Genomic DNA, 13,936 nt, shown 5'->3' on the forward strand with positions numbered 1-13,936 from the left:
CTAGGACCAATCAGACTGCTGCAGTTTGGATCCTATTCAACTCAGTACATAACAGGCAGTCAAGTTCATTCATTTCATTTCATTTTTTAAGTGACTTTTTTCTTCCAGGCATCTCAGGGTGGTTCTCCTCCTCCCCCCCCCCCCATTCCATCCTCACAAGAACTCTGAGAGGTAGGTTAGGCTAAGAGAGGGTAGCTGGCTCAAGGTCACCCAGTGAGCTTCATGGCCCAGTGGAAATTCAAACCCTGCTCTCCCACGTGATTTGCTTTTAGTTATTTAAAAACCGTTTATTGGCTGCCTGATGGGGAAATAGTTCCATACTCTAACCCCATGGTTCCCAACGTGGGGCACACGCCCCACAGGGGGGCAATTTGATGTTTAAGGGGGGCAATTTGAGAACGAGTTATTAACAGTGAATGGTCTTTTAGGCTTCCTCCACATGAAAAGGAATTCACTTTTTGAATAATATGTCATGGGGGGGGGCACCAGGATTTTAGAGATGCTTAGGTGGGGCATGGCCAAAAAAAGGTTGGGAACCACTGCTCTAACCATTACACCACACTGCCATTATGGTTCACCCATCCCTGCTCTCACATGCAGGGTCACTCCCTCTGCCATCGCACATTGCTGAAGGTCCTTTCATGCCTCCGATGTGCCACATTCAGTTATCCTGAGATAGCTGGTCCTCCACCAGCTTCCAAAACCACCTTAAGAATTTTTAATAGAAAGTTTAATCTCAACAATAATCTCATCTTACTTGTCATAGAACAGCTGCAGCTGAAAATACAGCCAGAAACACACACATATCTCAAAAGGCAGTTAGGGGAAGATTGAAAGGAAGCCATTTCAGTGACATATGCCAGCCTATGTCAACCCGGGGCTTTGCAGCTGTTTGGAACTACACTTCCCATTGGGTCTGAAGCTTTTAATGTTTTCTTGTATTTTTACATATGTTGAAAGCCACCCAGAGTGGCTGAGGTAACCCAGTCAGATGGGCAGGATTTAAGTATTATTATGTTGTTGTTGTTTAGGGCTGGAATATCCAGCTCCTGGCAGCCATCGATGAGATCGCACCGAAGCGCCCTCTGCGACCCCGCAGAAACCGGGCTCCCTGGTTTACCGAGGAGCTCCGGAAAATGAAGCGGGACCTCAGACGGCTAGAGCGAGTATGGCGGGGTGCCCGTGACGGAGCCTCAAGAACATCTTATAGGGCTTTTATGAAAACCTACGAGATGGCGGTGAAGGCTGCTAAGAAGTCTTACTTCTCGGCCTCCATTGCATCCGCTAGCTCTCGCCCGGCGCAATTATTTAGTATAATCAGGTCTTTAACGTCCCTTGAAGGACAGCCAAATTTAAATAACAATTTGACACACGGCTGTGAGGCATTTGCGAGCTTTTTTGCGGAGAAGGTCTTGTTGCTCCGCCATGACCTCCCTGCCAATTTGGATACAATAAAGGAACTGGAGGCCCCTCGATTGTCCTCGGGTCCAGTATTGGACCACTTTGACCGGATATCCCCAGCCGATGTAGACAGACTCCTCCGAGCTGGAAAGCCCACCACCTGTCCTCTCGACCCGTGCCCGTCTTGGCTGATTAGAGCGTGTCCAGACGAGGTGCGGGCCCTCCTGGGGGATATCATCAATTTGTCCCTTGGCACGGGGACATTCCCAGGGGAACTGAAGGAGGCAGTGGTGCGCCCGCTCTTAAAGAAAACATCATTAGATCCTTTAGATCTATCCAATTACCGCCCGGTTTCGAATCTTCCGTTCCTGGGTAAGGTGATTGAGAGAGCGGTTGCTGAACAGCTTGGTGGGTTTCTGGATGAAACATCGGCTCTGGATCCATTCCAGTCTGGCTTCCGCGCTGGTCATGGGACCGAGACAGCTCTGGTTGCCCTAACAGATGATCTTCGTAGACAGCTGGATCGAGGCGGGTCGGGGCTGCTGATTCTTCTAGATCTGTCAGCAGCTTTCGACATGGTCGATCATGAACTTCTGGACCACCGCCTTGCCGACGTGGGGATCCAGGGCACAGTCCTTCAATGGCTGCGCTCGTTTCTCTCTGGTCGGGGACAGAGGGTGGCGCTTGGGGGGGAATTGTCATCGCGCCACTCCTTGGTGTGTGGAGTACCTCAGGGTGCGATACTCTCCCCAATGCTTTTCAACATCTTTATGCGCCCCCTCGCCCAGCTTGTCCGGAGTTTTGGGCTGGGTTGCCATCAGTATGCCGATGACACCCAACTCTATCTGTTGATGGATGGCCATCCTGACTCGGCCCCAGACACACTGACCAGATGTCTGGAAGCTGTGGCTGGATGGTTACGTGGGAGCCGGTTGAAGCTAAATCCTTCGAAGACAGAGGTCCTGTGGCTGGGACGGGACGATATGGGATTGGGGGGGCAACTCCCATCTCTTGCGGGGGCGCAGTTAGTGCCAGCACCGTCCGTTAAGAGTTTGGGTGTAATCTTCGACACCTCCCTTTCCATGGAGGCGCAGATTGCAGCTACAACAAAGGCGGCATTTTTCCATCTCCGCCAAGCTAAGCAGTTGGCTCCTTACCTCTCTCGCCCTGACCTAGCCACTGTGATCCACGCGACGGTCACCTCCAGACTGGATTATTGTAACTCGCTCTACGTGGGGCTGCCCTTAAGACTGACCCAGAAACTCCAGCGGGTGCAGAATGCTGCAGCGAGACTCCTTACGGGGTCTTCGCTGCGAGATCACATTCATCCGGTGCTATATCAACTGCACTGGCTCCCGGTGGAGTACAGGATCAGGTTTAAGGTGCTGGTTTTAACCTTTAAAGCCCTATACGGCCTTGGACCCTCGTACCTACGGGACCGCCTCTCCTGGTATGCCCCACAGAGAAACTTACGGTCTTCAAATAAAAATATCTTGAAGGTCCCAGGCCACAGAGAAGTTAGGCTGGCCTCAACTAGAGCCAGGGCTTTTTCGGCTGTGGCTCCGACCTGGTGGAACACTCTGTCACAAGAGACTAGGGCCCTGCAGGACTTGACATCTTTCCGCAGGGCCTGCAAGACAGAGCTGTTCCGCCAGGCCTTTGGCCAGGGCACAGCCTGACTCCCTCCCTCGGCAATCTTCGCGGAGCTCTGGCCCAATAGTGGCCAGTGGCTTGAACTTAATTAATTTTATAATGAATGATTTTAGAGTGTTGTTTGTGTTGTGCTTTTGTATTGTTTTGTTGTTGTTAGCCGCCCTGAGCCCGGCTTCAGCTGGGGAGGGCGGGATATAAATAAAATTTATTATTATTATTATTATTATTAGTCGTTTAGTCGTCTCCGACTCTTCGTGACCCCCTGGACCAGAGCACGCCAGGCACTTCTGTCTTCCACTGCCTCCCGCATTTGGTCAAACTCATGCTGGTAGCTTCGAGAACACTGTCCCACCATCTTGTCCTCTGTCGTCCCCTTCTCCTTGTGCCCTCCATCTTTCCCAACATCAGGGTCTTTTCCAGGGAGTCTTCTCTTCTCCTGAGGTGGCCAAAGGATTGGAGCCTCAGCTTCAGGATCTGTCCTTCCAGTGAGCACTCAGGGCTGATTTCCTTCAGAATGGATCGGTTTGATCTTCTTGCAGTCCATGGGACTCTCAAGAGTCTCCTCCAGCACCATAATTCAAAAGCATCAATTCTTCGGCGATCAGCCTTCTTTATGGTCCAGCTCTCACTTCCATACATCACTACTGGGAAAACCATGGCTTTAACTATACGGACCTTTGTTGGCAAGGTGATGTCAACAAATTATTATTATTATTATTATTATTATTATTATTATTATTATTATAATTATTATTATTGAATAGGACATCCCTATTTTCTTGAGTTTGTTTGGAGGTTCTAGCAGGGGAGCGCAGCTATTGTATACCCTTGACCGAAGAATGGTACACTCCTTCTATCTGGGATGGTCGTCCTCTTCCACCGAGCGTGCAGCTTCGGGAGGGACGCACATGGAGAGCTGAGGGAGGAAGGGGACACCCACCCAGCCAGCCAGATCAGACGAATCAACCCTGGCGATCAATGGGGTGACAGATGTCACAGCCAGATCGCCCTCACATCCTGGACATCCCTATTTTCATTGGAGAAATGTTGGAGGGTATGAGACTCATAAGTGGAAGCACTAGAGGTTAATTCACTTTTAGATACTTAAAAATTGTTGGTTGGCTCTCTGTAGCACAACATCCACCTCAGCAAACCATCTAAAACCACAACGGCTGCTGGGCTGACCACAAAATAGGCTAGTGAACCAATCCAAAATTGCTCAGAGAAGAAGTTGAGAGAGTGCCACATGCACATAATCATTTCTGAGCTCAGAACCAGCAGTACAATATGTTCAGAACTGAGGAAAGTTTTGGACCTTTAAGGGCTCAGCGGATGAAATGCCACCTTCTTGCTGCTCGGATTGTCTGCCCTACTTGCTCAGAAGCTTTTATGCGCGAGAGTTGGCAGCCTGCTCCTGTTTAACATTTCACAGGTCTCTGGTTGTCTTTCACCACAACCCCCTCAGCAGCATTCAGAGCCTGCGTGCGCATGACAGTGGTAGACTGTGAGAACAGGGTCAACAACATGCAGCTCAGTAGGAGCAACAGACGACCAGGTCCGTTTCTCTTGTCAGACATTCCCCAGCAAGCTGAAGTCTAGCATTTAATAAGGCACATTGAAAGCAGGCCTTATTGTCCATATCACAAAGGATTGCATTATGTACTTAACATTTTAATAGCTGCCAATAAGATGTCTTCTCATTCTGCATCCTTATCCCAGAGATTTTATAGTCTAAAATTCAGCACCAGGGTACCAAAGGGAAAGAAGATGGGGAGAGGATAGTAAGAGAGAAATTCATCACGTGTACAGGAGCTGCTGTGGCTGGTGTTGTCGTAAGAGGGGCAGGGTCAGAGAGGGGAATAAAGGAAAATGAACCTACCAATATCAAAAGTATAGAATTCTGCCTTAAAAAAAACTGTGCCTTGGAGAATGCATCAATTGAAAATGTATCATTTTTGCAGTCTCACGAGCGTTTCGATCTGAATGTATCTGTGCGGTGTCTTTTTCATTGACTTAAAGAACGTATCTGAATGTATCCTTACTGAAATGTAATTTCCCATGAATATATCTTTACTGAAATGTATTTTTCCTCAATATGCTGTACAGTGATACCTTGGGTTAAGTAGTTAATTCGTTCCTGAGGTCCATACTTAACCTGAAACTGTTCTTAACCTGAAGCACCACTTTAGCTAATGGGGCCTCCCGCTGCTGCCAGAGCACAATTTCTGTTCTCATCCTGAAGCAAAGTTCTTAACCTGAAGCACTATTTCTGGGTTAGCGGAGTCTGCAACCTGAAGCGTATGTAACCTGAAGCGTATGTAACCTGAAGTACCACTGTACTATGCTATAGTTTTCTGAATGTATCCAAATGTATTTTTGAAGAATGTTCCTTAAATGTAACAATCACTTGTTTCAGTGTAAAAAGTGACCCAGCTACCAATCAGCAAATCCTGGCTTCAGATCTCACATCTGCCCTGAGCTCACTAGGTTGCCCTTAAGCAAACCATCTGCAGCCTAGGAAATAATATTGACCCACCTTACAGAGCAGCTGTAAGGATGCAAACACAACAAAGCACTAATTACGCTTTTAAAACCAGCCAAGAGATTTGCATGTAAAATACTACATGCTTAAGCATCATTTCAAGACAGGGACGAGGCCTAAGGAGTTGTACCGCAAGCTTCACAGAAAAACACACATTTTGTGCGAAGTCAGAGTGTAATCCTATTCAATAGCTCTGGGACTACTTTGCACATTTACTTGGTCCTTAATAAAAATTCTGTTGTAAGCTTTTGTTTCTTTTTAATTCTTATTAACGGTACAACACACACACACACACACACACACACACACACACACACTTTATGACTGTTGCAGCCATTTCTTATAGGTCAACAGGGCTACCCACAATTCTCATGAGACAGAAGTACCACTGTTGAAGAGAGACACACACATAACAGCCACCCATCACCAATGCATGCCCCCCCAAATCCTTCTGGCTCTTATTTTCTTCTGCCCAGAGCAAGTTTCCCCAACTGGATGTGGCTAAACAAGCTGTAGCTTAGGGCCCCACTCTCTTGGGGGCCCCCAAAAATATACTTCTTAATTGTATTTCACTACAGTAGTACCTTGGGTTAAGTACTTAATTCGTTCCGGAGGTCTGTTCTTGACCTGAAACTGTTCTTAACCTGAAGCACCACTTGAGCTAATGGGGCCTCCTGCTGCTGCCGTGCCACCAGAGCACGATTTCTGTTCTCATACTGAAGCAAAGTTCTTAACCTGAAGCACAATTTCTGGGTTAGCAGAGTCTGTAACCTGAAGCATATGTAACCCGAGGTACTACTGTATTAATATACTTCTTAATTGTATTTCAGTTCAACAATTACTTTGATAAAATACATATTTTGTTACGTGCAAATGGCTTTAGATACCTGTTAGGTCCATAAATTACCATATAGCATATATTCAACACAAAAAAAACAGCAACAATTTGTTGTTGACAAAGGACAGCTGGACATATAAAGGGCCCCATTACCTTCAGTAGCTCAGGGCCTCATCAAACTTAAATCCGGCCCTGGTGGTGCCTTCCACACTCAAGCACTTTTAAGACCCCAGGTGCTGGCTGGGGCAGATGGGAATAGTGCAAAACACCTGAGAGCACCAGGTGGGGGGAGGTTGTACCAGCATCTTCAGCTGGATAGAAGCAAAACAGCTTCATTAACCCCAGAATTGCTGACCCTTCCAAACCAGTGGCAGAGTTTTGTAGCATGAACCCCTTGTTTTGCACAGCTCCCCAAACTGAGAATTGATACATCAAACCGGGGTTCATAGTTAACACCCAGAAATCCAACATTGTCTGATTCACTCCAAACCGGTGCCAAAGTTTTGCAGTCCTTTTGTAGGGTTTTGAGGTGTGTGTTTGTGTGTGTGTGGAAGAGAGGGAGGGGCTGGAGCATCTGCTAAGGAAGGCGGCTTTCCACCGACCAGAGGAGGAGCTGCTGACCCCTTGGAAGGAGGAGGCGTGAATCCCTTTTACTTAAGAGGAATGAAAACGGCGCATCGAGCCAATTAAAAACGAAACGAAAAAGCCAACCTTGCTCTTGCTTCGCGCAGTCTCCAGGAGACAGGGCCATGGAGCCGGCAGCGGGCCAGGCAGAGTCAAAGGGTCTGGGCAAAAGCGGAGGGTCTGCAAGGAAATCGAAGCATCCCAACAGCCTCTACCGAAAGGTAAGGAAACAGAGATGCCTCATCTCCTTCCGCCGGTTGATCGCATTCGCAGCATCTAACAGAGCAAAGTCCCGTTTTGCCCAGAATCGTGCGCCAAAGAGGTAGCATTCAACTAGGGCTGCACCTGAGCCCCGGATTGACTGCAGGTGAACTTCTAGGACTTTTCACTCAGGGACATGTGATGGCACCTATGCGTTTCTCCTCCAAGATGCTGCACCTAGTTCTCCCCATTTTTATCCTTCATGCGTGAGTGGGGGACTAGAGACCCTGTTTCCCAGGTTTTAGACCAACGATCTTTTTTTCCAAATAATTTTTATTGATTTTAACATACAATGTACCACAAAATTTATCACTTATACAATCTTTTTAGACTTCCATCAGCACCTCTGATGATCCACCGTTTTAACCACTTCTTATGCATTTCTTAACTTTATATTGCCTTTACATCTCTTAACAAATCATCCTCCCCCTTCTCCATTTTTGCAATACTTCCAATAATACTCCTCACAAAACTTCTTGCAAACCTACAAACATCGTCTGATCTTCAAATACTTTTCAAATAGTCCGTAAATTTACTCCAGTCTTCTGTGAATTTCTGGTCCTGCCAGTTTCGAATCCTTCCTGTTAGTTTATCTAGTTCTGCATAGTCCATTAACTTCATCCTCCATTCTTCAATCGTCGGTAATTCTTCATGCTTCCATTTTTGGGCCAATAATATTCTTGCTGCTGTTATTGCATATAAAAAGAGCTTATATTCCTTTCTATTTATATCACTCCCAATAATGCCCAATAAGAATGCTTCTGGTTTCTTTATAAATGTATATTTCAACATTTTTTTTCATCTCATTATATATCATCTCCCAGAAGCATTTCACCTTTTTACATTCCCACCACATGTGATAAAATGTTCCCTCTTTTTCTTTACATTTCCAACATTTATTGCTGACTTTATACATTTTCGCTAACTTAACAGGTGTAATATACCATCTATACATCATTTTCATCACATTTTCTTTTAGGGCATTGCATGCAGTAAATTTTAAACCTTCTTTCCATAATTTTACCCAATCGCTGAGCTGTATATTATACCCAAAATCTTTGGCCCAGTGAATCATAACCGACTTAACCTCCTCGTCCTTCAAATGCCATTCAAGCATCAATTTATACATTTCAGACAAAAATTTTAAATCATTACTTAATATCTCTAATTCAAACTTTGAACCACTTTCATCAAATCCTTTTTCCTTAGAGTCCTGTTTAAACAGGTTTTAGACCAACGATCTAACCACTACACCACACTGCCCCTTTCTGTAGAGTCCTTTTTCCTCACCTGTGAGCCACCATGGCCATCTTGCACCAACTGTGGGGCTGGACACTGCCAGGAAAGCCAATGCCAAGCAAGCACATTTGCATAAATTAATGATCGATATGGAAATAGCTTCTCTGTTGTTGCCATCAGTCTCGCAGACTCCCCTCCTCCTCCCCAAACCTTTTAACATTGCTACTGAGAAATGATTAGCTTTGTTGGTGTGCTTGGTGGATAATCTGGAGTGGTGAGGGACAGATGGCAGATTATTTTGGGATCCAGGGAAGGAAGGGTCTTATCCAAGCCATTCAACAGGCTTTCCACGCAATATGGGAGGTGGGGGGCAGATCCATTGAATTTCAGGGGATTTGTTTCTGAGTAAACAGGCTTGGAATTGTGTTCTGAGGACACACTGTACAATTAAGTCTATGTGCTGGTAATGGCATCAGTTCAGAGCATTTGCACGTGTGTGTTTTCCCCAGCTCCAAAATTCAAAATTATACAGTAAAGACAAGCAGCTGTGGCACAGAGTGGATACAAATCCGTTTCAGCTTTGCAAGGCAGGCAAGGTGAATCAGAATCTCCTCTCTGGGTGGTTCAGCAATGCAGGTTGTTGAAAGGAAGAAAGCAAGAGGAAACTAGGTTGTTGAACTGTTGTGTGAAAGGACTGTGAACTCATTTTTATTTTTTTTATTTTCCCCCAATAATATTTATTAAGTTTCATACAAAAACAGCACATACTATAAAACCAATAAAAAAGGAAATAAAACAAATAAAAAGAATAATAACAAAAAATATAACCACAAACACATAAACAATAAAAATTAATTAAACTTCCAACCTCATAAACATATTACTTGACTTCCTCTAATCTCTTCCATCTGAATTTCCTTGTAACTAAATGTAGCAGTTTTCCAATATCTTATTCAAAAAACAATATTCCAATTATAATCAAATTTCTTAACTTTTCTTAACATTCTATATCTCATTTATTTAATTATATTCTAATTTAAACCTAGGCCTATTTAGTACTTTCAAGTAACTTCTAGTCTTCAATATTACAACATTTATTCAAATAGTCTTTAAATTTCTTCCAATCTTCCTCTTCTTTCCTCTTCTTTCTGGTCGCAGATTCTCCCAGTGAGTTCAGCTAGCTCCATAAAGTCCATCATCTTCATCTGCCATTCTTCCACAGTTGGTAATTCTTGTGTTCTCCACTTTTTGGCTATTAAAATCCGAGCAGCAGTTGTGGCATACAGAAATACCTTTACATCTTTCTTGGGCTGTGAACTCATTTTTAATACCAAAAATAAATTAATGGGCAGATCATATGCTCAGGGCACATTTACCCAGCAGGTCAACACAGCAGCTTTATATTACCATGGGTCTCCTGGCTCACCCCACCCCACATCGCCCTGTAAGACGGGCTATTTTTCCAGATGGCAGGTTGAGAGGAGTTCCCTACCAGGACAGACTTTGCTCGTGCGCTCAAGACATCGATTCCATAAAACGTATTTTGTTGCACTGTGCAAAATATGAGCAAGCCAGGGCTGAACTGATATTAACCTTGCTGGTACCTTTCTCGGGAAAATCAGAGGCTCACTATGTCAGGTTCCTATTGGAAGACTGGACAAACGCTAGAACATTAGCAGTGGCAAAGTTTTTATCGGTGGTTGCAAGAACCAATGATCCCTATATTCTGAACTAAATGCTTGTTTAACCTGGAGGTAGGCTGTATGAATAGTGTATTGCTTTGCAAAGATTTGTTGGGTCTCTGGACCGTAATGAAGGTTTATGATGATGATTTTTCTAGAAAAAGAGGTGCCAGAGCTCACCATGAACGCCTCCCTTGTTCTCTTAAAATGACAGTGGCACCCACTTGAGAGGTGCCGGAACTGAATTCTGGCAAGTTCAGCTGGAAAAAAGCCCTGACTCTGAGGAGTAACTTCTCCTCACACTTTGGCCTAGGATAAAGGGAATTCTCGGCAAGAGTATTATTAGCCCAGAAGCGGAAGCAAGAAGAAATTCCGACGAAAGAAGAAGGGCAGATGAAATTAATGGACTATGCAAAATTGGACAAAATGACAGGAAGGATTCGAAACCTGCGGGACCAGAGATTTACAAAAGATTGGAAGAAGTATATGAATTATTTGAAGAGCAACTGTAATCAACAAATTATGCTAGTAGGACTACAAGAAGTTTTGTAAGGAGAAATATACAAAGTGTTACAAAGTATAAAAAGATAGAGAAATTGGTTATGAGTTTGAAATGTAATAGGGAAGATTAGAAATGCGTACTGAGAGATTAGATTGGAAAATTTTCAGACAGGATTGATGGAAGTCAAAAATTTGAATAAGATGTAAAAGTATGTTTAATTACTGTTGAAAATGGTATGTTAAAAAGGCTTATAAAAATTATATATATAAGGATAGATGAAATTCTCCACAATTTAACTTGGGGGTAGGTGGGGGTCGAATCCTGACAAGACAGAAGTACTGTTTCTGAGGGACAAGGGGCGGGCAGGTGTTGGGGACATAGGTGTGGCTAGGCTCAGGAGTTCATGGTCTCCATGTCAATTAAGGGATTGCCTCAAGTTGTTAATCCAGCACATAGCGCAGGGCATACCCTAGATTTGTTGCCTTTCAGTTTTCTGATAAGTTTTGTTTTTCTCCCTACTCGCTTCTGCCAGTCCATCAAGCCACTGATTGAGAAACGTCGCAGGGCCCGCATTAATGCAAGCCTGGAGCAGCTGCGGAAGCTCCTTCAGCAGCTCCCTGATCAGCAGGTAAATGGAGAGTTCAGTCTTTTCGGAAACAACCTACCAACGTGGCCAAAACTTAACTCGGTTCCTTAGATTTGAGAGGTGCTGGTATCTGCAAGAGCAACACCCTCCCCGCTGCACAGTCCAAAAGTTTAGCTGCAATTGTCTATGGCAACAAAAGCATTTTAAATACAATTTGGGCGATCCCTTGCAAAAATTACTTATCAATCTCCTGTACTGGTGGAGTACAGGGTCAGGTTTAAGGTGCTGCTTTTGACCTTTAAAGCTCTATGCTGCCAAGGACCCACGTACCTATGGGACTGCCTCTCCTGGTATGCCCCGCAGAGGACCTTAAGGTCCACAAATGACAACATTTTGGAGGTCCCAAGTCGCAAGGTGGTTAGATTGGTCTCAACTAGGGCCAGGGCCTTTTCAGTACTGGCCCTGACTTGGTGGAACGCTCTGTCACAAGAGACTAGGGCCCTGCGAGACTTGACATCTTTCTGCAGGGCCTGCAAGACAGAGCTGTTCCGCCTGGCCTTTGGTTTGGACTCAGTCTGACCCTTATGTTTCCCTCCCTTTATGGTTTTGACTTTTAAAATGGGGCTGCATTTTAAATTGCATTTCAACCTGTATTTTAAATTGGTGTTGTTTTTTTCTTATTATGATTTTACTGAAATTTTATTGGTGTTAGTTGCCCTGAGCCCGGTTCTGGCCAGGGAGGGCGGGGTATAAATAAAATTTATTATATTATTATTATTATTGCTACTACTGTTAGACAAACTAGTGTAAACTAGAAACATAGAAAGTACACAGGCCATAACCTCCAGGAAAGGGCAGGGCTGTGTGGGTGCTTGAAAGGGTGTGGGCTACCTCTGAAATCTTCAGAAGACAAGAAGATAGCCGAGTAATAATCAGTTATGCAAGAGCCAAACACTCAGCATAACTCCTTGCTTCCTCTCTAAATGTTGCAAATAATAAAGATTATGTAAAGTTGCAGAATTTGGACATATCTTTCCCCTGCTTTTTAAATGGAAAGCTGCGCTGCACAGCTAGGGCTTAACCGATCCATTTCTGTGCCAAGAACAGGGAACCAATGCAGTGCAGTAAGTTCTGTGTGCAATGAATTCACTTTTGAACCCTTCCCAAAGCTCAAGGTAAAGTAAAGGTAAAGGGACCCCTGACCATTAGGTCCAGTCGTGGCTGACTCTGGGGTTGCGGCGCTCATCTCGCTTTATTGGCCGAGGGAGCCAGCGTACAGCTTCCGGGTCCTGTGGCCAGCAGGACTAAGCCGCTTCTGGTGAACCAGAGCAGCGTATGGAAACGCTGTTTACCTTCCCGCCGGAGCGGTACCTATTTATCTACTTGCACTTTGACGTGCTTTCGAACTGCTAGGTTGGCAGGAGCAGGGACCGAGCAACGGGAGCTCACCCCGTCATGGGGATTCGAACCACCGACCTTCTGATCGGCAAGCCCTAGGCTCTGTGGTTTTTTTAAAAAAAGATGATGTGTTTTGGGCTGTTGTGTTTTATCCTCCACAGAACGCCAGAGCCTTATCACGTTTGGAGAAGGCAGAGATTCTGGAGACGACGGTGCAGCAGCTGCGCAGGCTGAAGAAGCAAGGTGAGAAGCATTTTTCCTGAGCCCTTCTTTCTGCCTGGCACAAGGCCAAGGAAGGCCATGTAAAAGATGCTGAGCGCCAGTACTCAGGCTGCTGCTTATTGTCTGGCAAGGAAGCTCCTGTTCCTAACTTTCCTCTCCTCTCCAGGTGCAGTTGCTGCTTCCATTCCGCAAGATAGTCAAGATTTTGTTTCTGGTTACTGCCACTGCGTCGATACCATCTGTACCTTCCTTAACTCAGCTGGCTCCTCTTCGGCACAGGAGATGAAATCTCAGATCCTACAACATTTGGAAAGGATTTCAGGGCCCAGGTCTACCATTACACCAGCCCTCAAGGCCTGGCAACCAGGCAAGGCAGACTCTCTCGCCTCCCACCAACCTTCCTTTCTGTGGGCATCTCCTCTAATGCCTGCAGGGCCTCCTTTGGATTCAGACTCCCACACTCTCTCGGTTGGGTCTTGGTTGCAGTATTCAGCTTCTATGCTATTGCCCCAGCTACAGAAACCTTGGATTCAGCCAGCCTTGCTTGCTACAACCACCCACGTGTGGAGACCGTGGTGAATGACGTTCCGGAAAAGTGACTTGTAATTTGTTGTGGACATTTGTTTTTTAATCTATACAATCAAACCTCAGTTGTCAAATGTAATCCATTCCGGAAGCTCTTTCGGCTTCCGAAATGTTCGACAACTGATTGGTTGCAGGAGCTTCCTGCACTCAAGCGGAAACCGCATTGGACATTTGGCTTCCGAAAAACATTTGAAAACCAGAGCATTTACTTTCGGGTTTTCAGTGCAGAGCAGAAACATTCCAAAACGGAGGTGTTCGGGATCCAAGGTTTGACTGTATATTGATTGTTTTATTGTCTGCTGTTCTAAAGTTCCTATTTTTAAATGAATGTTTTTATATTATTTTATGCAGACCACTTAAGTTTCAAAATTGAATGACACACACTTGCTCAATAAAGAGGTTT

General features: G+C 45.0%; 1 protein-coding gene across 2 annotated transcripts; it reads left to right on the top strand.

The window, feature by feature from the left end:
• Window positions 1-7,087: 7,087 nt before the first annotated feature.
• LOC310752906 (transcription factor HES-2-like) lies at window positions 7,088-13,624 on the top strand. Of its 2 annotated transcripts, XM_083594064.1 has the most exons (4): window positions 7,088-7,279; window positions 11,275-11,370; window positions 12,888-12,969; window positions 13,115-13,624. In XM_083594064.1, exons 1-4 carry the CDS (start codon window positions 7,184-7,186, stop codon window positions 13,525-13,527), a joined length of 687 nt encoding a protein of 228 aa, XP_083450190.1. In that variant the 5' UTR covers window positions 7,088-7,183; the 3' UTR covers window positions 13,528-13,624. The 2 variants fall into 2 exon arrangements, with proteins under 2 accessions (XP_083450190.1, XP_083450189.1); XM_083594063.1 differs by lacking the exon at window positions 7,088-7,279 and having other exon boundaries at window positions 11,017-11,370.
• The last annotated feature ends 312 nt before the right edge of the window (window positions 13,625-13,936 follow it).

Source organism: Podarcis filfolensis, assembly GCF_964270895.1.
Source record: "Podarcis filfolensis genome assembly, chromosome: 17".
NCBI lineage: Eukaryota > Metazoa > Chordata > Lepidosauria > Squamata > Lacertidae > Podarcis > Podarcis filfolensis.

Bases quoted from the DNA above. Each gene is read 5' to 3' on its own strand.
- LOC310752906 (XM_083594063.1), top strand. From the start codon at position 11,146: ATGGTCTCCATGTCAATTAAGGGATTGCCTCAAGTTGTTAATCCAGCA. The intron at 11,371-12,887 runs GTAAATGGAGAG...TATCCTCCACAG, and splicing joins AGCAGCTCCCTGATCAGCAG to AACGCCAGAGCCTTATCACG. The intron at 12,970-13,114 runs GTGAGAAGCATT...TCTCCTCTCCAG, and splicing joins GCGCAGGCTGAAGAAGCAAG to GTGCAGTTGCTGCTTCCATT.